The sequence below is a fragment of the Hemiscyllium ocellatum genome, chromosome 1 (genome assembly GCF_020745735.1).
Source record: "Hemiscyllium ocellatum isolate sHemOce1 chromosome 1, sHemOce1.pat.X.cur, whole genome shotgun sequence".
Taxonomy (NCBI): Eukaryota; Metazoa; Chordata; class Chondrichthyes; order Orectolobiformes; family Hemiscylliidae; genus Hemiscyllium; species Hemiscyllium ocellatum.
This window is the reverse complement of record NC_083401.1, coordinates 18,655,296-18,678,771: the sequence shown is the minus strand read 5'-3', so window position 1 is coordinate 18,678,771 and position 23,476 is coordinate 18,655,296. Positions and strand designations below refer to the sequence as shown.

The 23,476-nt window shown below is 44.3% G+C and overlaps 1 protein-coding gene across 2 annotated transcripts in view; it reads left to right on the top strand.

Annotated features, from left to right (window-relative positions):
- Positions 1-23,476, top strand: part of LOC132824791 (dedicator of cytokinesis protein 2-like) — a 1,235,709-nt gene that overhangs the window by 354,145 nt on the left and 858,088 nt on the right. For both annotated transcript variants that reach the window (XM_060839646.1, XM_060839560.1), the window contains exons 24-25: positions 2,373-2,443; positions 14,652-14,758. In XM_060839646.1, coding sequence (XP_060695629.1) covers positions 2,373-2,443; positions 14,652-14,758 — 178 coding nt within the window. The remainder of the gene's footprint in view (positions 1-2,372; positions 2,444-14,651; positions 14,759-23,476) is intronic.

The window sequence follows — 23,476 nt, the reverse complement described above, 5'->3', positions numbered from 1 at the left end:
CAGGCCCAGGAGACTTATCTATTTTCATCCTTTCCAATATTCCCAGAACCTCTTCCCTGCATATTTCCAGGCCATCCATTCTAATCATTTGTGACTCCATATTCACATCAGCAACAGTGTCCTGTTCCTGAGTGAATACTGATGAAAAGTATTGATTTAGTGTCTCCCCTCTCCCCTTCTTTCCCCTCTCTCCTTAAACCTATGCCCTCTTGTTTTGGACTCCCCTAGCCCAGCAAAAAGTCCTTGTTTATTTACCCTATTTATGCCTGATATGATTTTATAAACCTCTAAATGTTTGCCCCTCAGCCTCTGACGACCCAGGGAAAATAGCCCCAGTCCCTATACATCAAACCCGCTACAGTCCCTATAGCCTCTCCCTATACATCAAACCCGCCAACCGTGGCAACGTTCTTGTAAATCTTTTCTGAACCCTGTCACGTTTCATAACATCCTTCCTATAGCAGGGCACCACGCAGTATTCCAGAAGTAGCCTAACCAATGTCCACAACATGACCTCCCAACTCCGTACTCAATACTCTGACCAATAAAGGAAAGCATACCAACGGCTTTCTTCACTATCCTATCTACCTGAGACTCCACTTGCAAGGAACTATGAACCTGCACTCCAAGATCTCTTTGTTCAGCAACACTACCTAGTTACTTACCGTTAAGTGTATCACTCCTGCCCTGATTTTCCTTTCCAAAATGCAGCACCCCACATTGATCTAAATTAATATTTACAGTGCATTTTTTAGACTGAAAATCGGATTGGAAGACTCTCAAGCTGTGTGAGTCAGGATTTCAGCAAACTGTGTCCCCTTCAGGGAATAGTAGGGTTCCCTGCAAAATGTACTTCAGGTCCTGTCACAATTCCAATTTAGGACAGACAGCGATTGATTTTCAGTGAATTAGAAGGCTACAAAGGGTTATTTTCAGAATGAGGTCCTCTGAAGATTAATCATAGTGCTGAGCTCACTGAAACAGGCCAGGTCCTGAAGTTGCTTGACACTTGGAGCGACTGCCAGGGGAATCTAGAACTTGGAGCCCCCAGTCTCAGGATGAGGGAACCAACCTCCTCAGTGAAGTTTAAGTCTTTGGAATTTTCCACCCATAAGTTCGCAGATGCTCCACCCTTGAATTTATTGAAGATTGTGTTTGGCAGATTCTTTCTGTCGAGAGACAAGGGATGCAGGGTGTGGATGAGATATTGAAGCTGAAGGCGGATATCACCCGTGATTGTAGAGTTGGCTCGATGTCTCGTACAGTCTGCAGACTCTCCCATTCTTACCTTCTGAACAAAGTAAAAAGCAGAAATATAGTGACCAACCAAAAGAGAGAAGGGTTTTCATGGCAGGTATTAGAAAAACGTGAAGGAAGGAAACAATTGTTATGGACCATTCAAAAACCCCTCAATATCTCAAGAAGGCAGTCTAGACTCTAACATTTTCTTATTTAAAGGCAAGTGTAAGGTGCTGTGTTCTAGATGTGATTCAACTGGTCAAACTTTAAGCAAAACACACTCTATTCTTGTACCACAGTTAAACAACAAACAAAAATTGAATTAGCACAACTTTACCTATCAAAGTACTTAACAGAATAAAATATTACTTAACTACTACTCATTAACTGTTCCAATATGGCAGCATCCCATAAACACACCCTTGCTAAAGGCAAATTTATCTAAAGAGATTTGTTCATATGCTACCTTCTCATTCTATTCCAGCAGAATGAAACACTAAAAGAATGAATTTAGCAGCCAAGAGACCTCAAACGTTTTGCAGCAGCAGAGAGAGAGAGCTGTATCATGGAGCTTCAACTCCACAAACCCTAACTTCAACAACTAAAAGCAAAACTAAAACTCTGGGCCTGTATGCGCCTGACTCCACACACTCATATTTCTTTTGACTAATTTTTTTAAAAACTCAAAGCTATTTCCTCTCCATGGAGCAGACATCTTGACACCAGTTTGACATCAGCTCTCTTCAAGAGACACAGAACAGACCAATTCCCTCTTGAAGGCTCACATTGTCACAAAATATCATGGAGTAGGGCAAAGTGGTAGCAGAAAACATTTGCTGGTTAACATCTTTCTGAAGCATAAATGCTGAGTGTTTCAGGAAAGGTAAATATTTTTTAAAAAAGCATATTAATTGTAAAAATGTATTTGATCTTACTAAACTTGAATGCTCTCCTACACCATGCTGTGGTTAACTCTGATCAACAGTATTCTCTCAGTTAAGTTCTCAGTTCTGACAAATAGTCAGGTCAGACTTGAAACATTAAGTTTGTTTCGCTCTCCACAGATGCTGCCAGACCTGCTGAGTTTTTCCAGTGTTCTCTATGTTTAAACTCTCTCATTGGTTCTGTTTCAGGGAGCATCTCTGAAATACTTGCCGACTGTCTTGCAGGATGTTGCCTCAATATTTGATCCGGTCTTGCTGAGGTAAGCCAATGTTTGACTATATAATCTGTTATATATAACTGTTATACTCTCAATAAAGATCACAGACCTGAAACATTAACTGAGTTTTTCTCTCTTGACCATTAAGAAGGTGTTTAGCATGCTTGCCTTCGTTGTTCAGATCTTTGGTTATAGAAGTTGGGATGTCATGTTGAGTTTGTATAGAACGTTGGTGAGGCCTCTTCTGGAGTACTGTATGCCGTTCTTGTCACTGTCTTGTAGGAAAGATATTATTAAACTAGTGAGGGTTCAGAAGAGATTTGGCAAGGTGTTGCTGGGAATAGAGGGTTTGAAATATAAAAACACACTGGAAAAACTGGAACATTTTTCACTGGAGTGTAGGAGGTTGAGGGGTGACCCCTTTGAGGATTATACAATCACAAGGGTCATAGATGTGAACGACAGGTGTCTTTTCCCGAGGGTGAGCGAGTTCAAAACTGGGGGCACACTTTTAAGTGAAAAGGAGAAAGATTTAAAATGGGTCTGAGGGGCAACAGGTTCATGCGTGGAATGAATTTCTAGAGAATGTGATGGATGCGGGTACAGTCGCAGCTTTTGAAAGACATTTGGATAAGATCATGAATAGGAAAGGTTTTGGGGAATATGGGCCAAATGCAGGCAATTGGGACAAGGTTAGTTTGAGAACATGGTCGACATAGACAAATTAGACCTAAGGGTCTGTTTCCATGCTGAATGACTCTCTGACTCAGTGGTTATTAGATTTGCTGAGGCCATACTGTCACTGTTAGCTGGAAAAATGTGTTGCTGGTTCAAGATGAATGTTGTTTACTCTGCTCCTGCGCGCACCACAGATGCTGAACAAGTGAACCATCAGCAACATGCACAGCTTGTCCTCCTGTTAAGTTTTAGCTCTGCTTCACAGTTTACCCAATTTATAGCAGTTGGTTGGCACACAGATAGGTGCCAACCAAGTGGTAACAACAATAACTTCATTTCGAGTCATCATTTTCTTTCCTCCAAGGCATTTCATGGGAACGTTGTAAAACAAAATTTGATGCTCATTCATGTTAAGATATTTCGGACAGATGATCAAAAGCTTAGTTAAAAGCTTAGTTTAAAGACCATCTCAGAAGGGGAGAGACAAGTAGGGATGGGAAAATGATTCAGTGGAAGAATTCTGGAGTTTAGTTTATAATCAGTTGAAGGAGGACAAAATCATTGATAAAGAGGGAAAAATTGGAATATGAGAGAAAGCTAGCCAGAATTATAAAAAATTGCAGAGTTTCCATGGATATTGAAAAATAAAACTTAATTAATTGTTGTTCCAGTCGTAAATGAGTCTGGGAACACAAGGAAGTAGGTGATGAATTGCACTGTATACTGCATTAGCCTTAATTCCTCAGTTGGATGGACTGTCCTTTGAGGAAAGGTTAAAAAGAATGGATTTATATTCTGTGGAGTTTGATATAAAGGGAAGTGAACTCACGGGCGGCACGGTGGCACAGTGGTTAGCGCTGCTGCCTCACAGCGACAGAGACCCGGGTTCAATTCCCGCCTCAGGTGACTGACTGGAGTTTGCACGTTCTCCCTGTGTCTGTGTGGGTTTCTCCGGTTTCCTCCCACAGTCTAAAGATGTGCAGGTCAGGTGAATTGGCCATGCTAAATTGCCCATAGTGTTAGGTAAGGGGTAAATGTAGGGGTATGGGTGGGTTGCGCTTCGGCGGGTCGGTGTGGACTTGTTGGGCCAAAGGGCCTGTTTCCACACTGTAAGTAATCTAATCTGTAAGTAATCTAATCTAAACTCATGTCAACATATATAACATTCTTAACATAGGAAATTTAAAACGGCTCCACATCAGCCATGAGCAGGTTCAAGGATTGAATGGTCTACTTTTGCTCCTATTTCGTCTGATTGGAAAATTAAATGGCGGTGTCTCTAGTAATCAAGTATCCCAGGCTAATTCTTCAGGGGATAAGGGATCAAATCCATCCACTGCAATTGTTGAAATTTTAAATTCAAATAATAAAGATCTGGAAGTTAGTGTCAGTAATGGTGACCATTATTTATGTTTATAAAAATTCGTCCGGTTCTGAAACCTGTTATCCTTACCCAGTCTGGCCTAAGTGTGACTCCAGAGTGACAGCATTGTGGTCAACTCTTAAATTCCCCCGCAAAGGCCCAGCAAAGCCACTCAGTTCAAGGCTAGATTAGATTACCTACAATGAGGAAACAGGCCATTCGGCCCAACAAGTCCACACCAACCCTCCGAAAGGCAACCCACCCAGACCCACTCCCCCACCCGATATTTACCCCTGACTCATGCAGCTAGCACTATGGGCAATTTAGCACGGCCAGTTCACACCTTTGGATTGTGGGAGCAAACCAAAGCACCTGGAGGAAACCAGCACAAACTCAGGGAGATTGTACAAACTTCACACAGACAGTTGCTCAACACAGGAATCGAATTCAGGTTCCCTAGCGCTGTGAGGTAACAATGCTAACCACTGAGCCACCATGCCGCCTGTAGTTCAAGGGCAGAAACTCTTACCCCTAGCTGCATGGACTATGGGGTGGCACAATTCCAGGGTGAAAGGACCAGCCATGTAGGATTGAGATGCAGAGCACATTCTTCACTCATTGCATAGTGACATTTTGGAATTCGCAGCACGGGAGAGCAGTGAAGGCTCAGTCTTTGGGTACAACTGGAATCAAGATGGACTGCTTTCTGCACATTAATAATTTCATGGGATAGAGGGATAATACAGGAAAACTATGCTAAATTAGATCAGTCTTGAAATGTTTGAAAAGTGGAGCAGGATCAAAGGGCTGATGGCCTACTCCAGCTCTTATTTCTTATGTTCTCACCACAATTTAACCTCACACATGTTAACCTTGAAACGACATTCCATACTAGACCAGTCTAACCAATGGATCCTATAACAAAGAACAGTACAGACAGAAATGGGCCCTTCAGCACAGAGTGTGATGCTGAACATGATGCCTGCCTTTTGTCCCTATCCTTGCATATTCATGTGTCTATCCAAAAGTCTCTTAAATGCCCCCATCGTACCCGCCTCCATTACCATTCTTGGCAGCACATTCCACACTCCTATCACTCTCTGTGTAAAAAATTTGCCCCTCATAGCTCCTTTGAACTTTCCCCTCTCACCTTAAATGCATGTCCTCTAATATTGAGACAAAAAAGCTGCGGATGCTGGAATCCAAAGTAGACAGGCAGGAGGCTGGAAGAGCGCACAAGCCAGGCAGCATCAGGAGGTGGAGAAGTCAACGTTTTGGATATAATTCTTCTTCATGCCCCCGAGTATTAGACATTTCAACACTGGGATCCTAAAGCTTTTCCCCCTTTGAGGATTTCCCTCAAGTCATGAGGCTATTTTACAGTGATTAATAGAGTTTGTCGCAATGATTAATTAACAATTACTTTAGCCTGATATCATTTGATTGCCAGGTTGGTAGAAGACGAGACATCTGGATCTCAGTCTTTATCTTATGCTCCTAAAAGCATTAGGCTCCAGCTCACAGAAGTATATGTCGCAATTACTCAGATGATTTAGTGCCAAGTCACGTATCGTTTAAGGGAATTTCTGAATTCTTAACTCAGCCTCATTGAAGACTACAGCCTAATTAATTTATGCCAGAGCCTCACAGCCTGACTGGAGACCTTCGTTTTCTCAGCCTGAGCTAGACTCGAACCCAGCTGAACTTTGTGTTGTAATCTGTCAACCTTCTGAAATTAATATTTTTCCCATTATATTTTTTCACTGTAGTCCTGAACTCTGTGTCGCTCATCAATTATGCTGTTCCTGGCCCTGTGTTTGCCTCCCTTTGGTTTGATAGCTTCCACAGGCCAGTTTCAACCCTTCCAATTAACCCCATCACCCATGGTATTTTCTTTACAAATATATCCCTTAGTTGTCTTTATTTCTTGCTTTTTTTTTCTTACTTAGTACTTATATTATTGGTCTAGCAAATCCACAGTTCAAATCCCACCAGAGTACCTTGAGAACTTAAAATTTAAAATTGAAAATTAATAAGCTTGAATCAGAAAAGTAAGCACTGAGCCGTTTGATTGTTGGAAAAGCTGGTTCACAAATGTCCTTTAGGGAAGATATCATTATGGCAGCAGTTCCAAATCTAGAATCCCTTGCACTGAGAAGAACAAAGTCAGAAGAAGCATGGGAACACTGCAAGTGTCCCTCTAAGCAACTCACGATTCCAACTGGGAACAATATCGCTCCTCTCTAAATGTTGTTAGAACACTGTCCCTATCAACACTGGTATCACCAACCCTTCCTCAGAATCTTTCCTCCTTATCGTAGCACCAATTATCAGTTCTTCCCTTGAAGTTCATTCTGATGCGTGAGCTAGAGTGATGAATTATCCACATGGGAGACAAGCATCCAAAGCTGAGTATGATTGGAAGGCCATAAGATGTAGGGGCACAGGTAGATCATTCTGCCCATCAGGTTTGCTCTGTCATCTAATGCATTCATATCTGGCTAATAATCCTTAACTTGTTCCATTCCATGACATAAAATCTGTCTATCTCACTAATACTTAATGACCAGCCTCAATAGTCCCTTGCGGTAAAGATTTACTGCCCTCTGAGGGAATAAATTCTGCCCCCCCCCCCATCTGTATCCTAAAGTGGGTGAGTCCTTGCTCTGAGATTACATCCTGTGGTTCCACTTCCATTGTATGTCACCGTAAAATTAACTCCCTCCTCTGAGGTTTAAAGAAAACCTATCTCCTAACGGCCCAAGTACCAGAATATCACAATTCTCTCAAAAGGGAAAACAATTTCTCTCCATCTTCCTGCCTGCAGGTTTCAATAAGATGAAGCCTTATTCTTCTGAGCTCCAATGAGTACAAATCCACACTGCTCAACTTCATGAGAAGACAATAGTTAGTATAAACTTAGTGAACCTTCCCTGGGCTACCTCCAATGCAGGTAGATAGGGAAACCAAAACTATTCACTGCAACAGCCCAAGAACCAAGCAGTTACAATTCTCAGGAAAGGCTGTTGTTCTTTCTGTGAGATCGCTGAGGAAACATGGGGTAACCAGACAGAGACCTTTCAATTTGTGAAAGTGTTTTATAGAGGGAGATGTAAAGTATTTTTATTAATTGTGGGGAAATCAAATCCATAAATGTCAGATTCTCACAATAAAGTTAATGGTGAATTCAGGAATTCTTTACTCCAAAAGAGGATGGAGGAAAGCACATGTGGGATATAAAGACTGGTGCAGGTTGGGCCAAATGGCCTTTATCTGTGCTGTTGAAATGTGGAAACATCGGAATTAGGAGCAGGAGTTGGCTCAATGAGCTGAGTCTGCTGGTCAACTTGATCCCAACTAATCTACCACACCATTTTTCCATTTGATCTCTCTATCTCTTAATGCATTCAATATTTAGAGATCTGTCAATTCCTGTCTTGAACATTTGCAATGACTGAGCCTCTGCAGTCCTCTAGGGCTGAGATTTTCAAAGATTCATCACTCCCGGAATGAAGAGACTCCTCCTCATCTCAGACCTAAATGGCCACTCCTTATCCTGAGGTTATGTCCCCTAGTTCTTCACACCCCCAGTCTGGGGAAAAGTCCTTCCTGTAGATGACACCGGTGGAACCTTAACCCTTTACCTATGGTGGGTTTGACAGTGAAGGAAGTTTCATGAGGAGGGAACAAGCATTGAGAAGGGAGGGGGGCAATGGACTGATGGCCACTGTTCCACCATTGTTGCTGACCTCTGACCCCAATCCTCTTCTATGACCCACATCTATCAACACCCCTCCTGCCAGCATTCACCTCCAGCCTGGAAACCAGCAATGAATCTAGTCTCTGGTTGATTAGCAGTTCTCAGTAGAGAGGATGTCTTCCACCTCCTTTGTATTCTTGACCCCTGGGGACTGCCCTGTGTTGTCCGGTGCTGTGTGCTTGCAATGAGCTGCCAGAAGAGGTGATGGAGGCTGCTACAATTATATTTAAAAGGCATCTGGATGGGTATATGAATAGGAAGGATTTTGAGGGATAAAGGCCTAATGGGACGAGGTCAGTTTCAGATATCTTGTCAGCATGAGCGAGTTGGACTGAAAGGTCTGTTTCCATTATGTATGTCTATAACAAGTGTATATTTGGCACATGATAGAGCGGAGAATTCGACGTTTCGAGCATAAGCCCTTCATCAGGAATAAGAGAGAGAGCCAAGCAGGCTGAGATAAAAGGTATGGAGGAGGGACTAGGGGGAGGGGCGATGGAGGTGGGATAGGTGGAAGGAGGTCAAGGTGAGGGTGATAGGCCGGAGTGGGGTGGGGGCGGAGAGGTCAGGAAGAGGATTGCAGGTTAGGAGGGCGGTGCTGAGTTGAGGGAACCGACTGAGACAAGGTGGGGGGAGGGGAAATGAGGAAGCTGGAGAAATCTGAATTCATACCTTGTGGTTGGAGGGTTCCCAGGCGGAAGATGAGGCGCTCCTCCTCCAGCCGTCGTGTAGTTGTGTTCTGCCAGTGGAGGAGTCCAAGGACCTGCATGTCCTCGGTGGAGTGGGAGGGGGAGTTAAAGTGATGAGCCACGGGGTGATTGGGTTGGTTGGTTCGGGCGGCCCAGAGGTGTTCTCTGAAGCGTTCCGCAAGTAAGCGGCCTGTCTCACCAATATAGAGGAGGCCACATCGGGTGCAGCGGATGCAATAGATGATGTGTGTGGAGGTACAGGTGAACTTGTGGCGGATATGGAAGGATCCCTTGGGGCCTTGGAGGGAAGTGAATGTGGAGGTGCTTCCCTCCAAGGCCCCAAGGGATCCTTCCATATCCGCCACTAGTTCACCTGTACCTCCACACACATCATCTATTGCATCCGCTGCACCCGATGTGGCCTCCTCTATATTGGTGAGACAGGCCGCTTACTTGCGGAACGCTTCAGAGAACACCTCTGGGCCGCCCGAACCAACCAACCCAATCACCCCGTGGCTCATCACTTTAACTCCCCCTCCCACTCCACCGAGGACATGCAGGTCCTTGGACTCCTCCACCGGCAGAACACAACTACACGACGGCTGGAGGAGGAGCGCCTCATCTTCCGCCTGGGAACCCTCCAACCACAAGGTATGAATTCAGATTTCTCCAGCTTCCTCATTTCCCCTCCCCCCACCTTGTCTCAGTCGGTTCCCTCAACTCAGCACCGCCCTCCTAACCTGCAATCCTCTTCCTGACCTCTCCGCCCCCACCCCACTCCGGCCTATCACCCTCACCTTGACCTCCTTCCACCTATCCCACCTCCATCGCCCCTCCCCCTAGTCCCTCCTCCCTACCTTTTATCTCAGCCTGCTTGGCTCTCTCTCTTATTCCTGATGAAGGGCTTATGCTCGAAACGTCGAATTCTCTATTCCTGAGATGCTGCCTAACCTGCTGTGCTTTGACCAGCAACACATTTGCAGCTGTGATCTCCAGCATCTGCAGACCTCATTTTTTACTTACACATGATAGAGCGGGCAATCCCGAAAATGGTCTTGTCAGCTCTCCAGCTCTAGCTGCTGAGATCTCCATTACCTCCGTGAGAATCCACTCCAGTGTCATCTCTGTGCAGAGTTTGTGAGTGTTTGCTAATTTAGCCACATCTAAATCAAAAGGATTCCCGGCCCTCTATGAAATAGGATTATGAGAAGAACATTTATCCACTTCATTACCCACTATCAGCATCAAATACTCACAAATAAAATCAACATAACCAATTGTCCTGTTCGTAATCCTCAGCTGCAGCTTCAGATTTGATGACAGAAAAATGTGGAAAAGCTCAGTGCAGGACATCAAAGGATGTTGATGCAATCGAGAGGGTGGGTGGATGGGTGACAGGTGAATCTCAAAGCAGAAAAGAGAGTTCTAAAGCACTTTGGAACAAAGAACATGAAGGGACAGTATAAAATACAGGGCACTATTCTAAAGTGAGTGCTGGAGCTGACTAACTTGAATTACATGGACATAAGTCTGTATAAGGTGACAAAATAGGTAGAGAGATATGATGGTAAAGCATACAATATCCATGGTTCATTCAGAGAAGTTTCTAAGAATGGTTCTAGGACTGAGAAATATCAATTCTGAGAAAATATTGAAGAAGGTGGGTCTGTCTTTCTTGAAGAGAAGGAGATTTGGTAGGAATTTTCAACATCAAATCGTAACAGATTGAAAACTGAGGTCAAAGATTCAAAGAGTTTTGTGAAAAAAGGCATATATCAGGTGAGAAAAAAAATTTCACATAGTGAGTAGTTAGGGTCTGGAAGGCATGGTCTAGAAATATGATGGAAGCAGGTTCAAATGTGGCATTAAAGAGGGCAATGGATAGTTATTGAAATAGAAACAATATGCAGGACAATGGGATAGAGATATGAGATTGGCACCCAGTTGAAATACTTCGAGGGTTGGAGCAGATACCTTGAGTTATTAGGCCTCCTTTTGTACTGTAACAATTCTGTGGTATCAGTAAATGAGATGAATACCAGTCAGACAATATGGCAGTGATGAATCTCTCCAAGACACCCAGGTAGTTCTGACAGAAACTAACTTCCACCCAAGAGGACATCAACTCAAAACAGTCACCAAGAAATCCAAAAGGGAGTTTAGAAAATCATTACCCAGGTGTGGTGACAATGGGAAACGAAATTAAATGGTGTTGATGCATTTAAGGAGAATATTGATAAGTATATGAGGGAGAAGGGAGGGAACTTGTCATATGGTGGTAGTGTCCCTGCCATGGGGCCTGAATGCCCTGGTTTAACTCCTACCTGCTTCAGAAGTGTGTCATAACTCATCTGAACACATTGATTAAAATTATCTATGAGGGAACAAAGGGTGATAATCTTAGGCTAGAATAATAAAAAGTGGTAGGAGCTGGACTGAAATTTACGTGGCCAACATTACTGGGATTAGCTTTTTAACTTCTAACTTTATAATTAGTTCAATTTAAATTGCATCGGTTTCAGGGATAGGATTTGAACTCACATCTCTGGTGCAGTAGTGCGGATTGCTGATGCAGCAATATGACCAGGCTGCTAGCAGACCTTCTGACTGAGGGCTATCAGCCTTGCTTGGTTTGTTTCAGAACAAGCTGTCTTTTAGACCTGCCCCAAATGAATATATAACAAGCAAAGTTTATGCTGAAGAGAGAGCTTTACTGAAATTGAAAATTAATCCAGCTGTTTCTGTTTGCATACAGAAACTTTCATGCTGCTTTGAACTTGTATTTTGCAGCTGAGCTCAGAGCTAAGTGCACTACACAAAGTTGGGAATATGTTCCTAAAAGCACTATTAACCATGGCTCATTGAAAGTACTCTCTCACCTTAGAAATAGAGGCATAAAGGTTCAGAGGTTTGTCTTGTGTGTACAAATGGCTGATACTCCGGCTCACAGAGTGTTACATTGACCACTGCTGTCTTTCTGAGATACTGGTGAAGCAAAGTGTCACATTGAAACATATAGGATTCTTAATTGGCTTGACAGGGTAAATGCTGAAATTACCTTTCACCTCGAGGGAGAGTCTAGGAGCAATGGGTACAGTCTTAGAATAAAGGGGCACCGATTTAAGACTGAGATGAGGGTGAATTTCTTCTCTCAGAAAGTTGTGAGTCTTTGGAACTCCTTGCCACAGACAGCTCTGGGGGCAGAGTTCCTGTCTATATTTAAGGCTGAGATGCATTCTTCATCAGTTGGAGAATCAGCAATATGGGGAAAGGGGATGCGAGGAATGTTGGATCAACTATGATCTTGTTAACTGGTGGGATAGGTTTGAGGATCGACTGTTCCTGCTTCTTGTAATCTAATGGTCTTGCCGATATAGAAAATTCTCTGGCACTATTTTGAAGGAGATGAGGACATGGTACTCCAGTGATCTTATAAATAGTTACCTACCAAACATCAATAAAGCTGCAAAATAGATTTTCTTGTGTCAGAGAATTCCTACAGTGTGGAAACAGGCCGTTTGGCCCAACAAGTCCACATCGACCCCCTGAAGAATAACCCACACAGATCCTTTCCCCTATCCTATTACTCAACATTTACCCCTTGACTACACAGGGGGTGCAACTAACCTGCCCATCCCTGAACACTATGGTCAATTTAGCATGAGTCACGAGTGTGGTTCTGGAAAAGCAAAGCAGGTCAGGCAGCATCTGAGGAGCAGGAAAATTGTTATTTTGGGCAAAAGCTCTTAATCAGGCATCCTCCAACATCTGCAGTACGCACATTCGCCTGCAATGTATTGTGGGAGGAAACCAGAGCACCTGGAGGAAATGTGGAGGCACAGGGAAAATGTGCAAACTCCACACATGGAATTCGCCCCAGGATGGGATCGAATCTGGGATCCTTGTGCTGTGAGGCACCATGCCATGCCATCATTACCACATTTCCATTTGTAGGAGCTTGCTCTGCTCAAATCGGCAGTGTTGTTATTGACTTTATAGCAACGGTTACACTTCAGAAGTATTTCATATTGGGAAGTATGCAAATATATAAACAAAGAGAAATAGGCAATTCGGCCCCTCGAAACTCCTGCACCATTAAGTAAGATCATGGCTGGTTTGATTGTAACCTGCAATCCACTTTCCCACCAACCCCTGATAATCTGACACAAAGAATGTGTCCACCTCTGCCTTAAACATATTCAAGCGGTCTGCTTCCACTGACTTTTTCAGAACAAAAGTTTCAAAGAGCTACAGCCCCCTATGGGAAACAATTACACCTTGTCTCCTTTTTAAATGGGCCAACTCTTTTTAAAGTAAAAAAGGTAAAGTCACCATAGCCCAAGCACTCATTATAGAGAGATGCCTGGTGGTGATGGTTTAACCTGAGGGTCACCACATCTCAGGCAAGGTTGAGGAGGAGAGTCCTTTGTGGCAATGTCATCCAGAGAGAACCCACACTATTGGCAATACTCTACATCACAAACCTGCCGTCTAAAAGTGTGGCACTGGAAAAACATAGCAGGTCATGGCTAATCCACCTAGTTTGCACATCACTGACACTATGGACGATCCAGCCTGTCCAATCCACCTATCCTGCACGTCTGTGGAGGAGGCCGGAGTTTATGCCAGAAACTATCGACTCTCCTGCTCCTCAGGTGCTGCTTGACTTGCCGTGCATTTCTAGAGCCACACTTTTTGACTTTGATCTCCAGCATCTACAGTCCTTATTTTCCCCAAACCTGCCATTCAGCCACCTGAGCTAGATAATTCCCTTCAATTTTAGCTTTTAAGTAGTGACCTCCAGTTCAAGATTTTTCCATCCTCCCCACATGTATCATCATCATCATAGAATCATAGAATCCCTACAGTGTGGAAGCAGGCCATTCGGCCCATTCAGTCCACATTGGCCCTCGAAGAGCATTCCATCCAGAGCCCTCCCCCTACTCTATCCACATGACCCGCATTTACCGTGGCTAATCCACCTGGCTTGCACATCACTGACACTATGGACGGTCTAACCTGTCCAATCCACCTATCCTGCACATCTGTGGAGGAGGCCGGAGCACCCGGAGGAAACGCACGCAGTCACAGATAGAACGTGCGAACTCCGCGTCAAGATCCTTCAGGAACTTGGATGTTTCAATTAACTCAGCCCTTACCTTTCTAAACAAACTCCCAGAGATACAAGCTGTGATTGTCCAACCTTTCCTCATAAAACAATCTGCCTGCTTCAGTTTTAGTTTTGGAAACCTTCGCTGAAGTGTTTCCAATACACTTAAATTCTCCCATAAATAAGTTAGCCAACAGTATTCCAGATAAATGTCAATTCTAGCTTTACGACTCTGAGTCAGTCATCAGGGCAGGAAGATAGCCTTCAACTGAATTCCTGGAGAGGGATTCAAAATGGCTGCTGTGCTAAATGAAGAAGGCCCAAAGTATCGTCATGACCATCCAGATTACGCATGGGATAAAAACATGCTGCATGATGAGCATGGAACTGACCCGCAATTAGAACAAAGAAAAATTCCAAACGGTTTATGTAATCTGGATCGTGTTTTCTTTTACAGCCAGACCTTTCGAAAATATCTAATTAACATTCAACGTTCTGTCAGATTATGTCGAGCTCATTAATATTTAATGCTCTCAGAATGCACTGATGGATCCTTGATGTTTGCTCAGATTCTGCTGAGGGCACCTCATGAATATTCAGTTCCTTCTCCGCTAACGTGATTTTGTTTTGTTTTTTTTGTTTGCTTGTAGCCGCCTGTTGCACAGTTTCATCATGAACCTTCCTCGAGATCGCCTGGTGAAGCAGAAACTACAGTCGATGGCTGCTATCGTCAACACTGAACTCTTTCGAAGAGGAGGTAAACCCTCAGGGCTCCGTACACGAGCGGAGAAACAGGATTCGGAGTAGTGGCAAAAGAATTAATGTTGATTTTCTTGGATAGAATTTTGCCGCACAGACATCAGGGGTCATTCATCTCTGCCAATGTGCTGGCTCTATGAGGAAGCTGTCTAATTAATTCCACTCTGCCACTCTATCCCCATACTCCTGCAATTTTTCTCATTTCAAATATATGTACAAGTCTTTTTTTGAAGTTGCCAGGGATTATGCTTTCATCTTTCAAACAATCCGTAAACATGTGGGGTCTAACCAGGGTCTTGTATAACTTTGATATCCTTTTACTCCAGTCCTCTCGCTACAAAGGCCAGTTTTTCATTAGCTTCCTTGATTATTTTTCTGCACTTGATTATGGCATTATAAAGATCAATACATCTGGACCCCAAAATGTCTTTTGACACCCACTATATTTAATGTCATTCCATCGAGAAAGCACCACAATTTGTCCAAAATGGATCCCAGCACTTGCTTACATTGAATTCCATCTGCTACAGTTTTGCTCATTTACTTGGTCTATCAGTATTCCTTTGTAATGTCACTCTGTTATTTACACTGTACACAATGCTGCCTAACTTTGTGTCATCAGCAGATTTGGACGTATGACCTTCTGTGCTACTATTATTGTGAAAAGATCACCCGATACTCTGAGAATATTACCAGGAGATGCAGAAAATCCTTCAGAAAGTTAAACTTTTATTTGCGAACAAAAGCTGTGGCAGTCAGAAAATGTTTTCTGTGCCTGCCCACCCCTTCTTGGAGCTCTCCCCTTTATACTTTTCAAGTTCCCATGCTTAGCTGGTGTCATTAGCATAACCAATCACACGAGCTTGCTTTGTCCTTCTAAACTAATCACCTTCTGCCACACTAGTCTGCTACTTACGCTTGACCTATCACATTACACCACCATCGTCTTTAACATTAGCACATCTATCACGTGATTTAGCTAGCTAATGGTATGCTACCATTATCTGTTACATGAGTCCAGCTATTGTTCATCTGTAACATGATCCTATGCATGCATTACTCCAATAAGTTAATTACATAATTGCCAAATTAACTTCCATATATTCCATATTCCCCACTTTGAGACCTACTGGTCTTACACAGAGAAAGAATACAATGCGGCTGAACGTACAAAGGCCAAATTGGTAGTTGAAGCCCTGAAAGCGGGCAAAAACAATTTCTGGGGCCCAGTTCTCAAAAGATTCTCCCTCCATTCCTGAAGTAACTGAGCCAAAACCCCATCCCACAATAGCTAGAACAGGAGAAAACACCCAAGGACCTCTCACAATCTAAGCACACGCAACACAACACAATTCAGGTGTCTTCAACCAGACAAGGCTTCAGCACTTCAGCAGACAGCAGACATACTAATAGAGTGTTGGAACCTCAGCGGAAAAGGGGGTTGGTACAAAGTCCACTGGAACAACAGGGAACTGTAACGCAGCAAGACACACTAACAAAAACTTAATAAGAGTATTAGCACAGCAAAAGGAAAATGCAACAAATCAACACCATACCTGCAACAATCCCAATCTTGGCAAACCAAGCCCCCCCATCTACCCAAAATGTTATCCAACCAGCCGAAAACCAATGGCCAGACCCCACATTCTCCTTAAGCTCCTTCCTTAGATTCCTTAGCCTTAATAAATTATCCTTCCAGGCTATTGTTATTAGATATGAAGGCACAGCAACGTTCCCCAAACAGTACACAGACATCTTTCTCAGCCAACTAGCCTGTTTTGCCAAGCCATTTCACTGGTCGCATCGAACTGCTCACTTATGCTGAGAGTGCACCATTGGTGTAATTAATTAACCTTTGCTGGATATAATAGATGTAATTAATCCAGTCAGCAACTTTGCTTACACCAATGACAGGGATAAGTGCTTCCCAGCCTGCAACAATCTCATTTCTGGCCTTGAAATCATTAGGGATGCCCCTTGGCCGTCCTATTCGTATTGCTGGATCAGGGACATACTCCTGTTTGGGCTGTGCAAAGTCGGCTATAATTGGGCATCAAACTGGGTCTGTGGTGACACATCAATCTCATGGAGGAGCATCACATGGGTGTAGACACCATACCAGCCAGAGGGAAGCGTTGTCTCCCTCCACCCACGCCCCCCCCCCTTCTTCCCAACTCCTTCCAGGCCACACTGCCACCAGGCATCAGCTAAGGTAACGTGCTGAGTATTCATAGTGAACTCGGTGTGTGGTGCACTGGCACCAAACGTTGTGTCGGTCTCAATGTCTCAATGCCAAGCGTGTTCCTATTTGGACCTTCAAAGTGGCCATGTTGTCTGAAATGGTCAAAGCTCATACTTTTACACACTGTGAAATCAGCTACGGAGAACGTCTGGTTACTTTTACTGGTAGACCAAGGTGCACCATAACCGCAACTCTGTTGGTGTTGCTGCATCCCCCCATTCACCCTGACGGTATAATGTGGAAGCCTGAAGGAGGAGTCACCAGAAAGAGCAACAGGGCCGCATATATAATAATGAGTGATTGGGATCAAAAGGCCGATGGGGTCATCGTTGTTGCCATTGGGAGCAGGTGGAAGAATTATAGGGCACAGGAATGACAAAGTCTGACCGTTGTGATTTAGCACAGAGGAGGCAGCCCTCTCTAGTCCTTATCGCTGCTGTGTAATTTGCCCTTTGGTAGTAGTGATTACTGTGAGCAGATAACCATGCTAGCGGAGTGGGCTCCACACTCCTCACTCTTCTATACCTTTCAGCTAGGTTTTGCAGGGCTTTGGCACTACCAAGTGAGATCCGCCAGGTCCGCTAAATTGATGGTCCCCAAGTCTGTACAGGAGTAAAATGGTTCAGGGCTGGGGAGGGAGACATTACTGGCTTCCCCCAACCCGTCCCCAGCTATACAATCAACACAAAATTCACCTTCCACAGACCCATCTCTGATAGCCCCGGAGGCACCAGTATCCCTGAAAACCTCACTCACCGACTGCTCAAAGTGAAGGAATATTGATTCCCAGTGCGTCCCATTCGTTCACCTTCTTCACCTTCACTTACCTCAGCTCCAGAGTCTGTCTGCGCCTGCGGGACAGCTCTGGTGCAATGACTAGGATGATACCATGTGGATTGTCCCTCTACTTGAATGGCAGTGGGCAACACCTTGCTTACCGTGAAAGGTCCCTCTCGTCTCAGCTCGTTTCACTTTCTCTGGAAGACCCGTACATACACCTGATCTCCAGATTTAATAGGTCCCTCTTTTTTATCAGACACCTGCTCTCTCAGTACCTCCTGTATATGGATAGACTCATGTATCATAGTTAGCTGTTGCATCTACTACTTAAGTTCTAGCTCCAATTTTTCCAAGCTAGGTCCTTCATATGGTCCCCTCCACCTGGTCACTACCGGTAAACATTTCATGCCATGTCAAGTTTGTCATTTGGTTAGTCTGCATACGGCAGATCGTTAGTGCTAGTGGCAGCGCATCGACCCAGTTAAGGTTAGTACTTGTGCAAATTTTATTCAACTTGGCTTTTAAAGTTCCATTAATCTGTTCTACCATACCTTGCGACTGGGGATGATACACAATCCAAATATCTACTTGATCTTCAAAGCCTCCTGCACCAATTTAACCAATCTTTGGATAAAAGCAGACCCATTATCTGAACCAATCTCTGATGATATGCCAAACCTTAGAAGAACCTCAGTTGAGAGCCCTGAGTCTGTAGATGGAGCTGCCTCTACCCATCTACTCAACCTGTCGATCACCACCAACAAAGATCTTGTCCTTCTCACTGCCCGTATCATGGCCACATAGTCAATCACCAATTGCTTAAATGGTCCCTCAGGTACTGGTATCTGACCTATAGGAGTTGCCATACCCTTTCTGATATTATTTTGAGCACATACATCACATTGTGACAATAAGTAGTTGTCACTGAGGCCTGCAAGTAAGGTGACCAGAAGCCATCCTTCTTTATCCTCTTCAGTACTTCCCCTCCAGCACAGTGATCCAACCCATGTGCCTCTGAGATGTGAATGGTCAACAAAGAGGTAGGTACCACCCACAAACCTTTCTCTGTGCCCCACAGGCCTCCTTGGTTTCGCCTGCCCCCCCCCAACTTTGTCTCCACAGTATTTGTTCAGCTAAGATTGCCTTACCTTGCATCTCAATGACGTCTGCCATGGTAGGCTCCGGACCTAAACGCACCTTGGTTGCATCTAAATGACAGCTGAAGAGCACCCAAAGGCCATTCTAGTGACTTCATCTGCTGCCTTAACCACCATATCACTGCTTTTTTTGTGTGCCTGGCACTTTATAATAGCTAGCGCTTTTCGCTTCATTAATGCAGTCATCAACTCTACAATCTGTCAGCAATGTTGGATGCAATCTCCGTCGCTCTTTGCTTCCAGACCTCCCCAAATAGTTGGCAGACCCCATGAGCAGAAGCTGACTCTGCAGTACTCACTTTTGCCTCGTTGATTTTAACCTTACTGCGCATCCTCTTGCAAGGATGCCTACCTTGAAGAAGTTCTCCTCCTCTCTCCACAAGAATCTCAGTGAGTCTACTCTTTGCTACCTTCTCCCCAGCCCCACCACCCTCCCATTTACCTCTCCACCCTGAAGGCTCCCTGCCTTCATTCCTGATGAAGGGCGTTTGCCCGAAATGTCGATTTTCCTGCTCCTCGGATGCTGCCTGACCTGCTGTACTTTTCCAGCACCACTCTAACCTAGACTCGGTATTGATATCTGCCTTCTTACCTTCCATCAACTTGCATGCTGCTGTTAGTGCCTTAAGTTCAGCTAGCTGTGCTGAACAAGGTTGTGGACAGGCCTTCAATTTGACTGAGACTGCTCATGCTGCACTCCTACAAACCCTGCATGATTCCCATCATAGTCTCTATAGCTAGAGCCATCCATGAATAGAACTGTTTTATCCTCATCAGGCAGCGCCTCAGACTGTAAATCAGTCCCTAGTCTGCTATGTTCCTTGTAGTGCATCTCTGTATAGTTATATCTGGAAATGTCAACAACATCCAATATGCGATTATCCTGGCAGGCGTCAATGCAATTTGCCCTTTTTCTAACAATTCTGTTACCTTATGATGCATGTACAACATCGCAGGATAGTCCATCATCACGGAGGATGCCTTCTCATCTGCAAAATGTACTGCCACCAGCCCCTGGTAACAGGGTGGATATCCCTGAGCCACTTCATCCAGTCAGAGCTATAATACGCAATAGGCTGCTTAGCTCTCCCTACTCCCATCTCTTGTGCGACTACTGTGGCAGTATAACCTTCCTGTCTGTTGGACACGTAAAGGTGGAAAGGTTTCTCATAGTTAGGTAGGGCTGACGCCGGGGCTGACTGCAGTGCTTGCTTCTGCAGCCATCCTCATTCCCATGCAGTGCACTCTTCAGACTCGCATGTCCTGTCTCCTTCATTATTTTTATCGGGGGAGCCATAAGTTTGGCGTATTCCCCAATCCAGTCTGAACTAAATCCTGCCATCCCCAACACACTAGTTGTGACCGTCTCTGAATCTGACTGCTCACCATACCCTTTGGCAATCCCCCCACCACCCCCCGCCTCCCCACCTCTTTGACCCTGTCTTTGGGAACCCAGGTCTGTCTGGGCTGTTGTTTAATTTCAATTTGCCTCCTTGGTATGGAATCTGTGGAAAAGATCCCCCCAAAACCGTTCAGTATCGGCATGGGGTTGTCTGGCCCATTGCCAGCTGGTGTGAGAGGGTTCTCCCTGGACCAACACTTTGTTCATTTCAGTAGCGTCTATCAACTCAGTTCTCACTGGCAACATCCTTTTGCCTTTCTCTCTCTCTCTCTCTCTCTTTTGAAGTTCCCTGAGCTGCATTTGTGTCAACTCTTTGCGCCTCCTCCAGTTTATCAGCCAGCTTCTTTTTGTCTTTCGGGTATCTTTTGATTGCATGGACTACATGATCTCTGAATTCCTGGCAGGCCGTTGACTTTAGATCCACTACCTCCTCTAGTTTAGATTTGATGAGATGAATAGTTGCTGTCAAGTGGATTACAAATAGTTGAGGGCCTTGTTGCAACACTGTCATTGATGGTGACTCACTCTTGGAACTTGTGTCTAGGGGATATCACGGGACTTCTCAGCAGATGTTATGGATTCACAATGCAGAGTTGTTGAAAGTGTTCTTTCCAGCGTCGATGGATGATCTTCAGAAGATGCACACTGTCCTAAAAACAAAAGAATGTTTTGTCCATTTGACCTTTGTCTAAACATGACTATTGGCTCCAAAAAGAGCTTGACACATGGCCTCAGCCTTGGCCTGTTGGACTGCTCCTTCTTGATGCTCACTCTCTGTTTTCTTGACCATCATTGAATCCCCCCACTATCAACATCCTGGGGTGGAGGTTAACATTGACCAGAAACTGAGCTGGACTAGCCATATAAATACAATGGCTGCAAGAGCAGGTCAAAGGCTACGAACCCTTCAGGGAATAACTTATCCCCACAGTCTGCTCACCATCTAAAAGGTAAAGGTCAGGAGTGTGATGGGATACTCCCCACTTGCCTGGATGGGAGCAGCTCCAATGGCACTCAAGAAGGACAAAACAGACCACTTGATTGGCACCACATCCACAAAAATGTAGTTCCTCCACCACCGGCAATCAGTAGTATCAGTGTGTACTATCTACAAGAAGTGTCACAGAAATTCACCAAAGATCCTGAGACTGTACCTTCCAAACCCATGTCCATTATCATCTAAAAGGACAAGGACAGCAATTACATAGGAACATCACCATCTGCAAGATCCTCCCCAAGCCACTCACCATTCTGTCTTGGAAATATATCACTGTTCCTTCAGTGTTACTGGGTCAAAAACCTGGAATTCCCTCCCTAACGGCATGGTGGGTCTATCTACAGTGCATGGACTGCTGTGGTTAAAGAAGACAGCTCACCACCACCTTCTTGAGGGCAACTAGGGACAGGCCCAGTCAGCAACACCCACATCCCATGAATGAATAAAAGAAAATTACAACTTTAGGCTGTTACACCAAGCAATGAAGGCTTCTCATTTTTGGTTGAGGAGTTCACATTTTTCTGCAACTATTCCATTCGCTGTTGCAATGATAGCACTCAGACTCAGTGACCTGGCTTCTGCCATTCCCCCAGTGCCCATCAATTATTCCTGCAGCTACCCCCGAAGGAGCAGCCCCATAGGATCTCACTGAAAGTGGTGATAGTCAATTTGGAGTTTCACTAACTCACTAGAAACCACAGCCGATTCCCTTTCTGGATGATCTGTGAGGGTTCCAATATTCCAAGTTTCAGAATGTAAAGGTTGCTGCAAAGATGGTGATTTCAATAAGTGCGGTTCCCCTTCCAGGATAAAGCCGATTTTTGGAGCACCTTTTCCAGTTCTTTTTCCACTGGGGGATCTGCAGAAGGTATCGTTTATTAACGTTGATCTTTCTCTGTAGCTGTAACACGATTTTCTGCATTATTTTCTATTACCTTGATGTACTTATGTAAGGTATGATTTGCCTGGTTAGCACTCAAAACAATGCTTCTTACTGTGTCTTGGTACGTGTGACAACAATAAATCAAATCAAATTAAATCACAGATGTAGTTGGCCAGTGGCACATCTGACCCAATAAGTGTCCCATAGCTGGCTCAATAGTTAGCATTGTTCCCTCCGGGTGCTGAGAACCTGGGTTCAATTCCAGCCTTGGGCAATTGTCTGTGTGCAGTTTGCACATTGTCCCTGTGTCTGCATAGTTGCGCTGTAGTTTCCTCCAACAGTCCAACAATGTGCAGGTTAGGTGGATTGGCTGTGCTAAATTGCCCATCGTGCCTAGGGAACTAGGGGCAAGGGGGAATGCAGGGTTATAGAATAGGGTGTTAGGTCTGGGAGGGATGCTCTTCAGATAGTCAGTGTGGACTCAATGGGCCAAATAGCCTGCTTCCACTCTGTAGAGATTCTGTGAACTGCTTCTCAAGTGTTTTCAGTAATCTAGCTAACTTGTATTCATTAATGTATCTTTATTTACTCATGGGCTGGGGTTGTCACTGGCTTTATTGTCCATCCCTAGCTGGTATCCTTAGCATTGAGTGGTACAGATCACATTTAAAATTCTGTGGGTGGTTTCTGCAGTGCATCTGATCAATAGAACACTGCAGCCATGATATGCTGTTGGCAGAAGAAGTGGGTCATTAAATGAGTTAAAGTGCTTACTTTATCTGGGAAAGTAAACATCTAGTACAATTTTGTAAAAGGAAATTAGCAGCATTAAACTTGTCCGGTCAAGGTAAATCCTCAATGCAGGAGAGAAATACTACAGCAGATGGCTGACAGGCTATAAACCATGAGAGGAAATCCTTAGAGATAAACAGCAATCTCACTGAGTAAAGCTTTTGATGAATTTTCAGTGCCAGATGCATTTGCAGAGGCTGGAGTCGGTAATGGAAACGCAGCAAAGTGTGTGAGATAAGATGGCTTTTTGTTGATAAGAGAAGTTTTCTCTTGCCATGTACCTTTAGCTGTATATAAAATACCTTCCCTTGTGTTGCCACTTGTATCTCTTCCCCCTAGTTCATACTGTGTTATGGCTCCAAAGGTATCAGCCTCTCAGCAGTTCCCTGCTTCCGTATGCATAACCTTGCACAGTGAACATCAGCAAACAATGGGGAAGAGATTTTATCACCAGAATCTGATT